This window comes from Sorex fumeus, unplaced genomic scaffold (genome assembly GCF_029834395.1).
Source record: "Sorex fumeus unplaced genomic scaffold, SorFum_2.1 ptg000030l, whole genome shotgun sequence".
Taxonomy (NCBI): domain Eukaryota; kingdom Metazoa; phylum Chordata; class Mammalia; order Eulipotyphla; family Soricidae; genus Sorex; species Sorex fumeus.
Window position 1 is genome coordinate 12,330,334 of NW_026606087.1, and position 12,602 is coordinate 12,342,935.

The following is a 12,602-nucleotide window of genomic DNA, read 5'->3' on the forward strand; positions in this document are numbered from 1 at the left end:
AGTACAAAGTAATAAGGGAGCTGGGTCTCTATGTAAATAACTAGTTGCCAGGATGTTGGTAGGATATTGGGCTATTTATTAATAAAAGGGTCTGCCTTGCAATGGGCTCCTATAAGCATGTCATAGGAAAATTTTTGGTAAGAAAGACTAGTGCTGGGAGAACATGAACAGAATATTGGGTCCTTAGCCTTTCCCAAAAGGTATCTGCCATGGGCTTAAATGTAAAAAACAGGATGTTTTCTACCTATTTCCAAAATCAGGAATATAGGCTACAAGGCTCAGAGCCATTTAATGCCTCTAATAAAAGAATGAAGGTTTTGAGGCAATTTCTAGGCAAGGGCACCTTTAGAAGCTGAATGGGGGTCCACATCCAACCACCTCTGCCGCACAAGCACATCTACCAGCCTTGTTCCAGAGACTCAAATAGATCAACTGGTTGTAAAAATTTCTGACACCTGTTCCCAGATAAGACCTCCAGGGTGATCTTAGAAGGGAGTAGGCTAGCTCCTGCTCAAAACCCCAGCAGCCGCTCCCACACTCCAAAGCCACCACCGTACCTCCGGCTGGACCTGACCACCTACGGACAGAGCACCACGGAGAACCTAGTGTACCCCAAACTCCAAACTCCAGATACACAGGTCATTGTGGATGAGAACTCCAGATCTTATTGGACTCCAGATGGGCTACCCCCCGCCCCCAGGCCCCCATATGAAAAGACCCAACAACCACACCTAGTTAAATAGTTAACTGCCCAGTTAACAGCCCAGTTACATTTTCTGGATTTTCTGGAGCATGCGACCACATTCGCAACATGCCCCAAATCTACAATACTGACATCCCAGTGGTAGCACACCAGATTGAATGGGGTATATGGCAGTGTTGACTAGCAAAAATATTAACACAGAAGAGTTAACTTTGCAACAACATCTTAATAAATCCTCAGTTAAAGCCTTAATGTCCCCACGATACAACAGTTTTCACAAATTTTCTTCTACAGAAATATTTTTTGATCATTCTGTTAGCCATTTAATGATAAGCAATATAAAATAATTATTGTTTGTTGCTATAGGGACAGGCTTGAAGGGTGGTTGGGAAATTGGAGACAACTGTGAAAGAAATATTGGATATTGAATGCCTGTAACAAATCATCATGAACAGCTTTGTAAACCACAGTTTTTAAGTAAAGGGGGAAAAAAGTTGAACTGTGAACCAGACTGCAGATTCTGTTTAGTGACTTTGCATATGGCTCTTATCTCTGCTGTATCCCTCCAATTGGCAAAGTCATACACTTCCAAACATTCTAGTTGTTTCCAACTCCTCAATTTCAAAAACAGAATTAATTTTTCATCTGTGTTCTTAAAGTACTATATGAAGAGTGCAACTTCCCATAAATACTGCATTTGACTGCTTTGTGTTTTAGACGAAAGCCTTCCCAATTGTAATTTTATTTTTATGTTCGCAAATCTTATCACTGGGAATTCATCTAAGGAAATGGTAAGAGTTGACAGGGTCCAACTGAGTGGGATTGGTGAAAGTAGGGATGTTGCAGGAACCCAGGCACTGTGGAATGTGACTCTAGAAAAAGAGGACAGCAGAATTTCAGTAGGTAGAATTGGTGGAATATTGAGGGTTAGAGGAATCTGAAGTTTGAATTGGATAAGCTGGTGTTGCTGTTCAAAACATTGGGTTTTAAATACCTAATAGATGCTTATTTAAAGGGCCGGAGTGATAGCTCAGTGGAGAGGGCATTTGCCTTGCACGCAGTCAACCTGGGTTCGATCCCCAGCATCCTATATGGTCCCCTGAGCACCGCCAGGAGTGATTCCTGAGTGCAAAGCTAGGAGTAATCCCTGAGCATCACCAAGTGTGACCCCCCCCCCAAAAAAAATGTTTATTTTGAAAGTGGAGTGTAAAAATACCTGGAGAGATCTGTGCTGATTTGAGAATCAGCCATCTAGAAGCCTTTTAAAGAGATAAGAATAGATAAGATGAGCCAGGATAGATACTACAGAGGTTAAAGACACTTGCCTTGCTTATGGCCCTCCCTAGCTTGACCTCCAGCACTTCATAGTCTCCTGAGCAGCTCTGAGCATTGCTCAACCCCTTCTCTCCTAAAAAAGGGAAAAGAAAAAGATAAGCAGAAAGAAAAACAACACAGTATAGAACAAGGAAGAGGGAAATAAACCAGAGATGAAATGAGATTATGCCAGAGATAGAGGAGTTAAACCAAAAGAGGATGTTGAACATGAAAGGAATGGGGAGGTGGTCAGCTGGTAAATGTTGCTAAGACGGCTAAGATGAGAGATAAGTCACATTGCAGTAAGGTGAAGATAGCTGAGTAATGTTAAGTGTCTTAATGTATAGTGATGTTCGTGAGTTGTAAGGCCTATTAGCCCAACTGTATGGTTACCTCTGCCTGCTCAGGAATCTAAGCATAACTGTAAAAAAGATGAAGAGCGAGGAGCCATCCAGACTGGAACCTTGCACTTGAAAACAAAAGTGCTCAAAGGAGTTTCAGACCATTCCCTAGTAAATAATTGCTGTTAGAATTTTGTAGAACCGGTAAAATGAAGATAGGAGTAGGTTGTTGCACTTAACAGTCACGGAACTAGGAACCAGAGAGGGTAGAGGGCTATAGTCAGAAATTGGAATACTTAGTTATTAATATTGGAAGCAGGATATTTCTGAGTGATAGCAAGTCCAGAGAGTGGCCATAGGAATGAGAGACTGAAAGGTATGTAAGGAAGGGTTCCTTGATACTGGTTAATAGACTGAGGGCTCAGATATTAAGGGGAGGGGTTGTCTGCACAGACTCTGAAATTCTATAGGAAAGTGGTAGAACGTGGCAGTGAAGCAGGTACCAGCCTCAGATATAGGGATAGATCCTGGGAGATAACTAGGGTGATAGAGAAAAAGAGACTTCTTTTATGTAAGTTGAGAAAGGTGGGGAGAGGGATCGGGGATGGCACAGCCTCCTAAAGTGACTTCTATTTGGGGAAGATAAAAAGCTGGTGAATGGAGCTTTCTACTATACCACCAAGATAAAATACAGGCTTTTCCAGCTTATCAGGATTCACTGGGGATTTGGGGGGAAATGACTATTGTAGGTCCATGGGGCTAGAAAAAAAAGGCAAACCACAAAGTTCAAGGAATCTGTGGGAGGAGCAGGGCTTTTCATTGTAGTATACACACCAATTTTTGTAGCCTTATATCAGTGTTCTTCAAATGTTACTTTTATTCCTAGATCTTGATTCATCTTCCCAGTTTTCTCTTTTTTGAGGGATAGAAGAAAAGGGAAGGGGCCTTTGTGTTTGTATTCAAAGGATCATGTAGCATCAGAGTTTGAACCTGGGGTTCCAGCATGCAAAGCATGTAACCCGCACATTGAGTTCCCTCCTTGACTTCTCTTTTGTGTTTTTATTTGTTTGTTTGGTGTGGGGGGGCAGTTGTTTGTGTTTTGGGGTGATACCCAGCATTGCTCAGGAATTAATCCTGACTCTGTACTCAGGAATCTCTCTTGGCAATGCTCGAAGGACCATATGGGTGCTGGAGATAGAACCTGGTCAGCCACTTGCAAGGTTAACTCCCTATCTGGTGAACTCTCCCTACAACTCTCTTTTCTGTTTTCTTATGCTCTGCAAGACAGTGGAATTCCCTTACAAGTCGGATTCTCCTTTAGATTATGTTTCCAGTTGCTTGAGTATTTTCCCTAGTAATTTCTACTAATTTCTCACTCAAACCTTAGACTCCCCCTAATACAGCCCATCTCCCATACTGAGTCACCCTGATTCTGAAAGCAGGATTCTCCTGAATCTGAACTGGTCCTTCCTGCTCCATCATTAACTCCAGGATGAGTTCTTTTTCATTCAGTCCATGACGGGGCTTCAGTGTCCAATGCTGTGAGCCTTTTCTAAAGAGATCATAGTATATCTTTCCTAAAAAAAACAGTAAAGCAGTTATTTCAGAAAGAGTGAGATTAGTTAATGAAACAATTTGAGAAGAGATTAAGAAGGAGAGATGAGAATAGAAAGAGGTAAATAGAAGTAGGAAGGAGTTGTGAACTGAGGTAGTTCTCAAACTTTAAGTTGAATATGACCTCCTGGAATGTTTTTATAATCCATATTTGCTAAAATTTCCATTTCTGGTTGAAATAAGGAAGGGCTTACATTCATTTTTAATCTTATTTCTCTCAGTGAAGCAGGAAAGCAGATTTAGGGGTAGAAATGACTGAGAGAAAAGGTTAGAGTTTTGAGGAGAGAAGAATGTAAGTATTGTTTCTAGGAGTATGCAAAAGAACAAATAAACTAGAAAAATAGATTATGGTTACTCATAGTATTAATAGCACAATTAAGGATCAAGTTTATAAAGAGCATAGGATGAGAGGAGACTAATTAAAGATTGTTTTGTAAAGAGTTTGTTCCTGCAAGGCAGTATAGATTGATTCTCAGAATTCACTCTCTTCTTTTTGTGGAACTAGTTTCTATCCTTTTCTTAACCTAGATATAATTGGTGCTCATTGGGACCACTTGAAAATCTTAGAATGTTTGTTCCTAGAGTGAGGCAATGATGAGCCTGGAGTCTGAATCTGACCTAGAACTATAGAGGGCAAAGAAGCACCCACTGTTTCAGCAGTGGAACCAGGTCCGTGCTGTTTCATACTTTTCAACTGGCCTCTATTCCCAGAATTTTCATGAAAAATGATTCATGACTGTGTCCCGTGTACCTTGCAAGAGAAAGAGATGGGAATGGGGTGGGGAAATAGGGATACTTGCGGTTCTTTCTAGTAGGACATTTGAATAGACAAGAAGACCTCAGCATGAAGAAGCTAAAAATCTGCTACATGTATGAGAAGGGAGCTGCAGGAGACTGCCCCAACTAGAACTGCATCAGCCAGTTCAAGGGAACAGAAGAGATGCCCTCTTTAAATATTTGCCAGGTCCATACAGCAGGTAACCACCTACTCAACAAGATCTGTTTCATACAACAGCTACTGGGTGGAGAGAGGAGAAGAGCATAGAGCATACAAATCATTTCCCTCCCCCAATGCAGGCTCCTTAAGTGGGGCAGAGCTGGAAAGGAGGAAATGTTTAAAGCTACAGCAGGCAGAATTAGACATTCTAATTACTTGATTGAGATTCTGTTTTGTATCTTAAAGTGATCGTAAAACTGTTAACTAAAAGTGAATTAAAGTTACAGTCTTGTGTAAACTTTTCATAGCAACAAGGGTATCCTCGAATGAAAAATGCTTCGATTGGTGGTGAGAGACAAGAATGAAGTTGAATTTGGATTGCAATCTATGCTTCAGGCTTGCTCAGCATCCCTTTTAGAGGTTTAGTGCCTCTGCAGTTAATGGTGTGCTCCAGTTTTTGTTCAGTAACACAGTCCAAAGGGAGCACAGTTCCAAAAGAAGCAGCATGTTCTTGGCAGAGACACAGTTTAGCTCCCAACTCCGTACCATTCACAGAATTGCACAAAGCCTTTTACAACTTTTCATAGACAGAATCCCCTAACTAGAAGTTTGTTTTCCCTAGGTTGCCCTTTCCAGGACAACTTCAAATTGACCACCAGGTTCTTGTATATTCAGCTACATCAGTAACTACCTCAGTGGTCTAATTACTTCCATTCTTGCCTTAAAACAATTCATTTCCCCCCAAAACAAGTGCTCTTATTAAAGTGTAAATCAGGGCCAGAGAATAGTACAATGAGGAAGGCACCTGGCTTGCACATGGTCAACCCAGGTTTCATCTCCAGCATCCCAGATGGTCTCCTGAGCACCACCCAGACAATTCCTAAGTACAGAACCAGGAGTAACCCCTGCACATAGCTGGGTATGACCCAAAAACAAGCAAACATAAATCAAATATGTCACTACTCTGCTTAAAATCTTCAACGGATTGTCATCAGAACAGAAGACAAACTTACTCTTTGCCCCTCTCCACCTACTACATCTTAACCACCTACTACATCTCTTCATCAGGAGATGTCTGTGGTAGGCCATCTTTCCATTCCATAAGCATCCCAAGCCATTTTTATTTCTGGGTCTTCCTTTGTGCTACTTCATTTCCAGATCTCCACACGCCAGCACCACCTTTTCTAATGTGGCAGAAAGGGATTAGATACTCAATGGAAAACTGAACATACAGTTAAGCTGCGTTTCCTAGATCCCAGTATCAGGGTGGGGTTAGGAGAGGAGTCCTCACCACTGGAAAGTCAGAAGTGGTGTTTCACTAATAGTTCAAGTCATTTAAAATACATGTGCTTCATCATATTCTCTCATTTCCTCCTCTGCCTTCCATGGTGACCTCGAAGCACATATTTGGAAAGTGATAGAGTCAGCATAGAAGAATTTTGGACATCTGAGTCACTGTTAGAAGGAAAGCTTCTTGGCCCAGAACATGTACAACAGACTTTGAAAAAGAAATAAACTTCTGCTGTGTTACGTTAGTGAGTTTCTGGAGTGTTAATACCAGTTTAGATAACATATCATGCTTAATAACTTCTCTTAGCATCTACCTTACTCTTTATTTTTGTTTTTCAGGTGTGTGTGAAGGACGGGCTATAAAAAAGATAAAAGGGATCAATTGTATGGTAGCAGGTAGAAACTCGACCTTCAATCCTGTTTAGTTACAAAATGCTTTTTGTTTCCATCGGGGTTCATAAAGCATTTAGTTATCTTATTAAATACCAGTAAATACTTCACATCTGTCTTATTTATTTGAATCTTAATTGGTAAAAAAAATGCTTCTGTGAGATTGGAGAAGTAGCTCAATGAACTAGAGCCCATGCTTTGCAGGTTTGATCTCTGGTATCACATGATTCTCCAGTCACCACCAAGAATAACACATATGACCTCAAAACCAAACAAGCAAAATTCTTGCGTGAGGACATTGAAATAGCTATTTTATTGGTTATATTTTTATTGTTACCCTCCACCCCCCTAAAAAAAATTCCTCCAAAGAATGTCTTAAATTAGATTTTTCTTCTCATATAATTTCAAACAATGGAACTCAAGGATGTTTTGTTCTCTGTGATCTTTTTCTCGGGGGGGTGAGAGAGGAGGGGGATCATCGGCAGTGCTCAGAAGTTACTCCTGGCTCTGCACTCAGGAATTGCCCTTGGCTTGGGGAGACCAAATGGAATGCTGGGAATCAACCCCATTCAGCCTCATACAAGGCAAGTGCCCTACCCCCTGCACTATCTTTCCAATCCTGTGTGATTCTCTTGATTCTCATGGTCATGAGATGATGTATTGTTTTTTCATGGTTTGTTTTAGAGTCATAACTGGCAGTGGTGCTCAAGGGATTATGTGAATCAGGATCAGCCTCTTGCAAGGCATAACCCCTGTACTATCTCATTAACCCCCATGATGTGTTCTTAACTAAGCAGGGCCTCCTACTTGCTAGAAATCTACTGATTGTCACAGCCTCTGACTTTTTAACTTCAAGGGTTCTACATTGTTAATACTATGGTATAAATAAATGTGATCCATGTAGATTGACTGAGACCAGTCTAAAGTATCAATCAGTCTAAAATATTAATTGTAAATATGTTTTTCTTCCCCCATCCCTACATCTTCCTATTACTCATTAGTGTGTTAGCAACTCATCTAATTAAAACCTCTTATTGTTTAATTTTGTTGAGTTTTCTTGTTTGTTTTGGGTTACACCCAGTAGTGCTCAGGGGTTACTCCTGGCTTTGCACTCAGGAATTATTCCTGGTCGTGCTCAGGATATAGGATGTCAGGGATTGAACCCAGGTCAGATATGTGCAAGGCAAAGCATCTTACCCTCTGTACTAGCTCTCCACCTCATTAAAACTGTTCTTCCTACAGCTCAAGTGTGGTGAGAAAACACATCTGTATTCTAAGTCACTTATTGGATTGGGATGGAGATGGGAAAATTGGGAGAAAAGGAGAGAAATTTTAGTTTTGCTCCCTCAGTGTGCTCTACTTAGATTCAAATCTTGAGGGTGGGGGCAGTGTTTTTGGAGCCTCCCATGGGGACTGGTGAGGTCTTTGATTCCCTTTTTGTGAAGCATATTCCCCCTTAATTCCTCAGCTTCTACTTGACAGTCATAGGCCTGAAGGTCAGCCAGGGAGAGGGAGGGGTCCCCAACAAATCCTACCGGAAACTTGCATACTTGCACTGCCAAACAGGAGGAGGACAGCCCAGCCAGCAATGAACTTCTCCCACTAACTGGGAGGAATTAGCCTAACTGACTTTTCCATGTGAAAAAAAAAATGCTGTTGTTTATATCTATGTGATTCCATACAATCAGTCATAAGTGATTCATGTTACATTCTCCCAGGAAGTTTCTCAGTCACCACAGTAGAAGTGGTCTGATCAGTTTCTGAGTAAAGCCTGCTTCTGGTTAGTATGTATATAATGTCTCTTTCTGTTGTGGAAACACAAAATGGCTATAAATGTTCTGTTGGAACCCTCTTCCTTTGACCCAGAAGGGAGGGAACTGTGATGTTCCTTTTTCTTTCAGGGAGGAAAAGTTTTCTCTTCCAAAAATTCCCACTAGAGAGTCTTCTAACTTGAAAGATATTAGAACAGTTGGTGTGTGGAGAAGATTTATTGCTTTAGAGTACATCCTATTTGCTATTCCCACTTTCTATGAATTTTTCTTTTGATTTATAATTTATTTTCAGTAGTATGAAATATCAAGGGTTTTGATTCATAGCACCTTTATTTAGAATGAGTCAGTACCTATACTTGTTGTCTTCACTTTTCACCTATCCAAAGATTTCAGACAATTGAAAAGTTCATTTAACATCAGGTTACTTATTATGCAAGTATTCTTGTGGAATGAATTGGTTTTGTTGTATGTGTGCGTTTGTGTTTTCTTTGAAGCATTGTCAACAAATCTTACTTCTTTCACCTTTTTAAAAGTAGTATTTAATATCTACTCAATGCATCAACCAGGGCCCAGTTAGAAAAATAGAAAATTTCTATTTCAAATAGAAGACATTTGATACAAATAAATGATTACACATGTTAGAAGGCTGAAAGAATCCAAGGAAACTTTAGAAGTAATATGACATTTCTTCCCTATATAACTTTGGTTATAGTTTCCATTTTGTGGTTAATTTGCCTTTTCACTCTTTTATCCATGAACCAAAGTTGTCAATTTTATTTATTTTTTATTTATTTATTTATTTATTTTTGCTTTTTGGGTCACACCCGGCTTTGCACAGGGGTTACTTCTGGCTCATGTACTCAGGAATTAATCCTCCTGGCGGTGCTCAGGGGACCATATGGGATGCTGGGAATCAAACCCGGGTCAGCCACATGCAAGGCAAACGCCCTACCCACTGTGCTATTGCTCCAGTCCCTGAAGTTGTCAATTTTAATGTAGTCTAGTTCCTTTATAGTTAATGCTATTTGTGTGTATTTAATGGCCATTCCTCCCCCAAAATGATAATATTCTCTGTGGCAGGGCCACAGAGACGCGGGGTGGGGGTGAGGTGATGGGAGGGATACTGGGAACATTGGTGGTGGAAAATGGGCACTGGTGGAGGGATGGGTACTCAATCGTTGTATGACTGAAATGTAGCATGAAAGTTTTTAAGTCTGTAACTGTACCTCATGACAATTCATTAAAAAATACTAAATAAATAAATAAGAATAGGAACCAGGTAATGTTATTTCCATTTAGGTATTCAATTAATCCAAAACAATCATTGAAAAAAAGTTTTCTCACTGGCATGTCATGTTATCTTCCCTATTTTTTCTTTATGTGTGGTTCTGTTTCTGAGTACCCTAATACTTTTTTCGTTGTCTATGTATCTATCAGCATCTCATTAATTTCATTGCAATGAATTTTTAAAATCTATCTGGTACAGCAAGTTCCAAATGTTTTTTTTTTATTTCCCAAAAGGGCTATTATTAGCCCTTGGCATTCCCATATCTGAAAAAATTCCCAAACATCCTGATATGATCTTCTTTTTATACCTCATGGTGCCAGGAATCGAACCTAGGTTTCATGCATGTAAAAGGCCTTCCAAATAGCCCCACTAGATGCCTTTTAGTGATAGAGCATATGCCTTGCACAGGTGAGGTTTAGACTTTGATCCCCAGCACCACCTGGGTCCCTAAGCACCACAGGGTATAGCCCTGGTGGCCCCCTGAGCACTGCTGGGAATGGAGTAGCTCCTCCCTAAAAAGAAAGCATTTGAGTTTTTACTGTGTCTAAAAAGTATCCTTGTGCCTTTAGCACAAGGGCTGGAAACCACAGTAGAGAGTTACGCCAGAACTCAGAGACCTGTGTAGTTCCTTGGATCAATGACTTAACACTGGAGACCTGACTCCTTCTAGCACTGCCCCAAGCTCTCTCTCCCCAGCTGTTTGGCACACCCATCTCCTTTGCCTTCAGAAGAAACATACCTCTGTCACACAGCTATTTCCTCTGTGCATTTGTCATCATGCCCTGCCTTTTCCATGTGCTCATGCGCTGCCCGTCCTCCTCCCGCCCCACCCCCACCACCACACACATACACACACATTCCAAATCTGAGAAATCTTTAATCCAGTCCGCCTGTATTTGGACCATGGGTTCAGAGCAGGGGTGGGCTGCACACATGGACTCTCCACTGGGCACAGGTGGCAGGACAGAGCTTGGTGGGCAATGGCAGGTGCATCAGGATGTTCCGGCTATGCAGGTTCGTGACACCGAGGAACCCTTCCAAGTACACAGGACAAGAGTACACAGGCAGACCCATTTTGGGCGCCTGGTCACTGGCATTACCATTGTGGGGGCTGACTCTGACTGGAGGTAGAGGGCAGGGCTGGCAGGAAGTGCTGTGCTGCAAGGCCCCAGCTTGTGGGTCCCATTCTGCATTCTGGAGCTGCAGCCCAACCAACAACACCCCTTTCTCTGGAGCCGGGGCATTCGGGTCTTTCACCACCTGCAGGTGCCACAAGTTGTTCAGGCAGAGTTAGAAAGTTTGGGTTAGAAAGTGCTAGGATGGGATCAGAGAAGTAGCAGGAATTGCAGAGGGGCCACCAGGAATGGGGAGGGGTGGTATTGGGGAGGAGTGTGGGAGATGTCAAGCATAATAAGAGACTTGGGCACGATCGGAAAGAAAGAGAAGGGGCTGGTACCTGGAAGTGCAGAGCGTTGCTGTTCAGGCTCTGATGTCTCAAGAGCTGCTGTTTGGGAGTGGAATTTGGGAGGTTAGAATCGCCAGGGTTGGACACATAATGGCTCTTGGAGGTCGCAGCAGGAGAGAGGGCCTCAGAGCTCAGTGACAGCAACAGGCGACGAGGGTGGCTAAAGGCTGAGAGGTGAAAGGTGCGCACGGGAACCTCAGAGCCTCCCTCCATGTAGCGGATCAACAGCTGCCCTTGGCGTGACAGCTGTCGCAGCCAGTGCCAGGGTGGCTGCAGGCCGGCAGGGGCATGGGGCCGCCAAGGCTGGGGGAACTGGCCTTTCCAGAGAGCCTGGGCCACCGCAACACAGCGCGGGGAAGCGCAGGGGTGTGCTTCCGTCAGCTGCTGCAACAAGCAGTGAAGATCCTGTAGTAGGTGGCCCACCAGCTGCCTCAGCTCCTGCACCTCTGTTTCCAGGAAGTTGTCCAGAGGCTGCAGTGGGCTCCCTGGCACCCTCTGCACAGGGTTCGCCTCCTCTCGGACAGGGCTCGTAGAGAGCAGAGCCTGCAGCAACTCCAGCCTCCGCTGGGCCTGTACCAGCCGTTGCCGCAGCCGTCTTTCTGCACGCTGGGAGCCTGCTTGAGATGCAGGAACCCAAGGAACTGAGCTCCACCGGAGATCTCTCAGGAGCACGCGACTCTGGCACCTCAGCAGCCAAGCGCGGGTGCCACTACTCACTCCACAGATCTGGGGTTCGGGTGTTGAGAACAGCAAATGCACCTGGGCTTTGCACTGTTCCAGAGCCTCGGGGTTCCTCAGTTCTTGGGGGGAGGAGTAAGTGAAGGGTCAGAGGTCAGATGAACTCTCCCTCTCCAGACCCAAACGGGTACATCTTCTCTGACACGTCAAGGCAACAGTACTGGGGGACCATTGCTCCCTCTCACACCCCGTGTGGCAGTTCACATCCCTGTGAGGGAGACATGACACTACTTTGTCCCCCATCCAGCACACTCACCTGGCTCGACTTTTACCTGAGCTAAACATCAGAGCAGTCAGCAAATGCTGTGGCGTGTGGAGTGGGGCCCCACTCCCTCTCTTGGGGTCCAGGAAGGTCTGAGTGAGGCTAAGTAGGGCCTCTGTGTCCTTTTCGTCTTCCACACGGCTCCCATAGAAAACCAAAGCTGACAATGAGATTAGAGTCCTTCACTTGCACCCCCTCTTTCCTGTCTCCCCCCAAACCACAGGCCCCTGTAACAGTGTGCCCATCCCCTTCCCTTTCCAGGCTCTCCTGGGGGATAATGACTTTATGGGAGTTGGGAAGTCTCACCAACCAGCTCCTGCAGAGCAACATAGGGATTGCTAAGGTTGGCCCATAGCTGGTCCTGGATCTGAAGGAGTCGAGTCAGGGTCATTTGAGTCCTGGGAAGGGGAGCATGAAATAGGGATTTAAAAACCAACTATAGAGACCAGAGTGATAGTACTGCTGAGTAGGGAGCTTGTCTTGCACCC

At 43.5% G+C, this 12,602-nt stretch overlaps 1 protein-coding gene across 1 annotated transcript in view; it reads right to left on the reverse strand.

The window, feature by feature from the left end:
• Positions 1-10,558: 10,558 nt before the first annotated feature.
• DNHD1 (dynein heavy chain domain 1) overlaps positions 10,559-12,602 on the reverse strand; it is a 76,427-nt gene continuing 74,383 nt past the window's right edge. The window contains exons 40-43 of the mRNA XM_056116366.1: positions 12,421-12,512; positions 12,125-12,274; positions 11,106-11,914; positions 10,559-10,909 (exon numbers count right to left, since the gene is read on the reverse strand). Coding sequence (XP_055972341.1) covers positions 10,559-10,909; positions 11,106-11,914; positions 12,125-12,274; positions 12,421-12,512 — 1,402 coding nt within the window. The remainder of the gene's footprint in view (positions 10,910-11,105; positions 11,915-12,124; positions 12,275-12,420; positions 12,513-12,602) is intronic.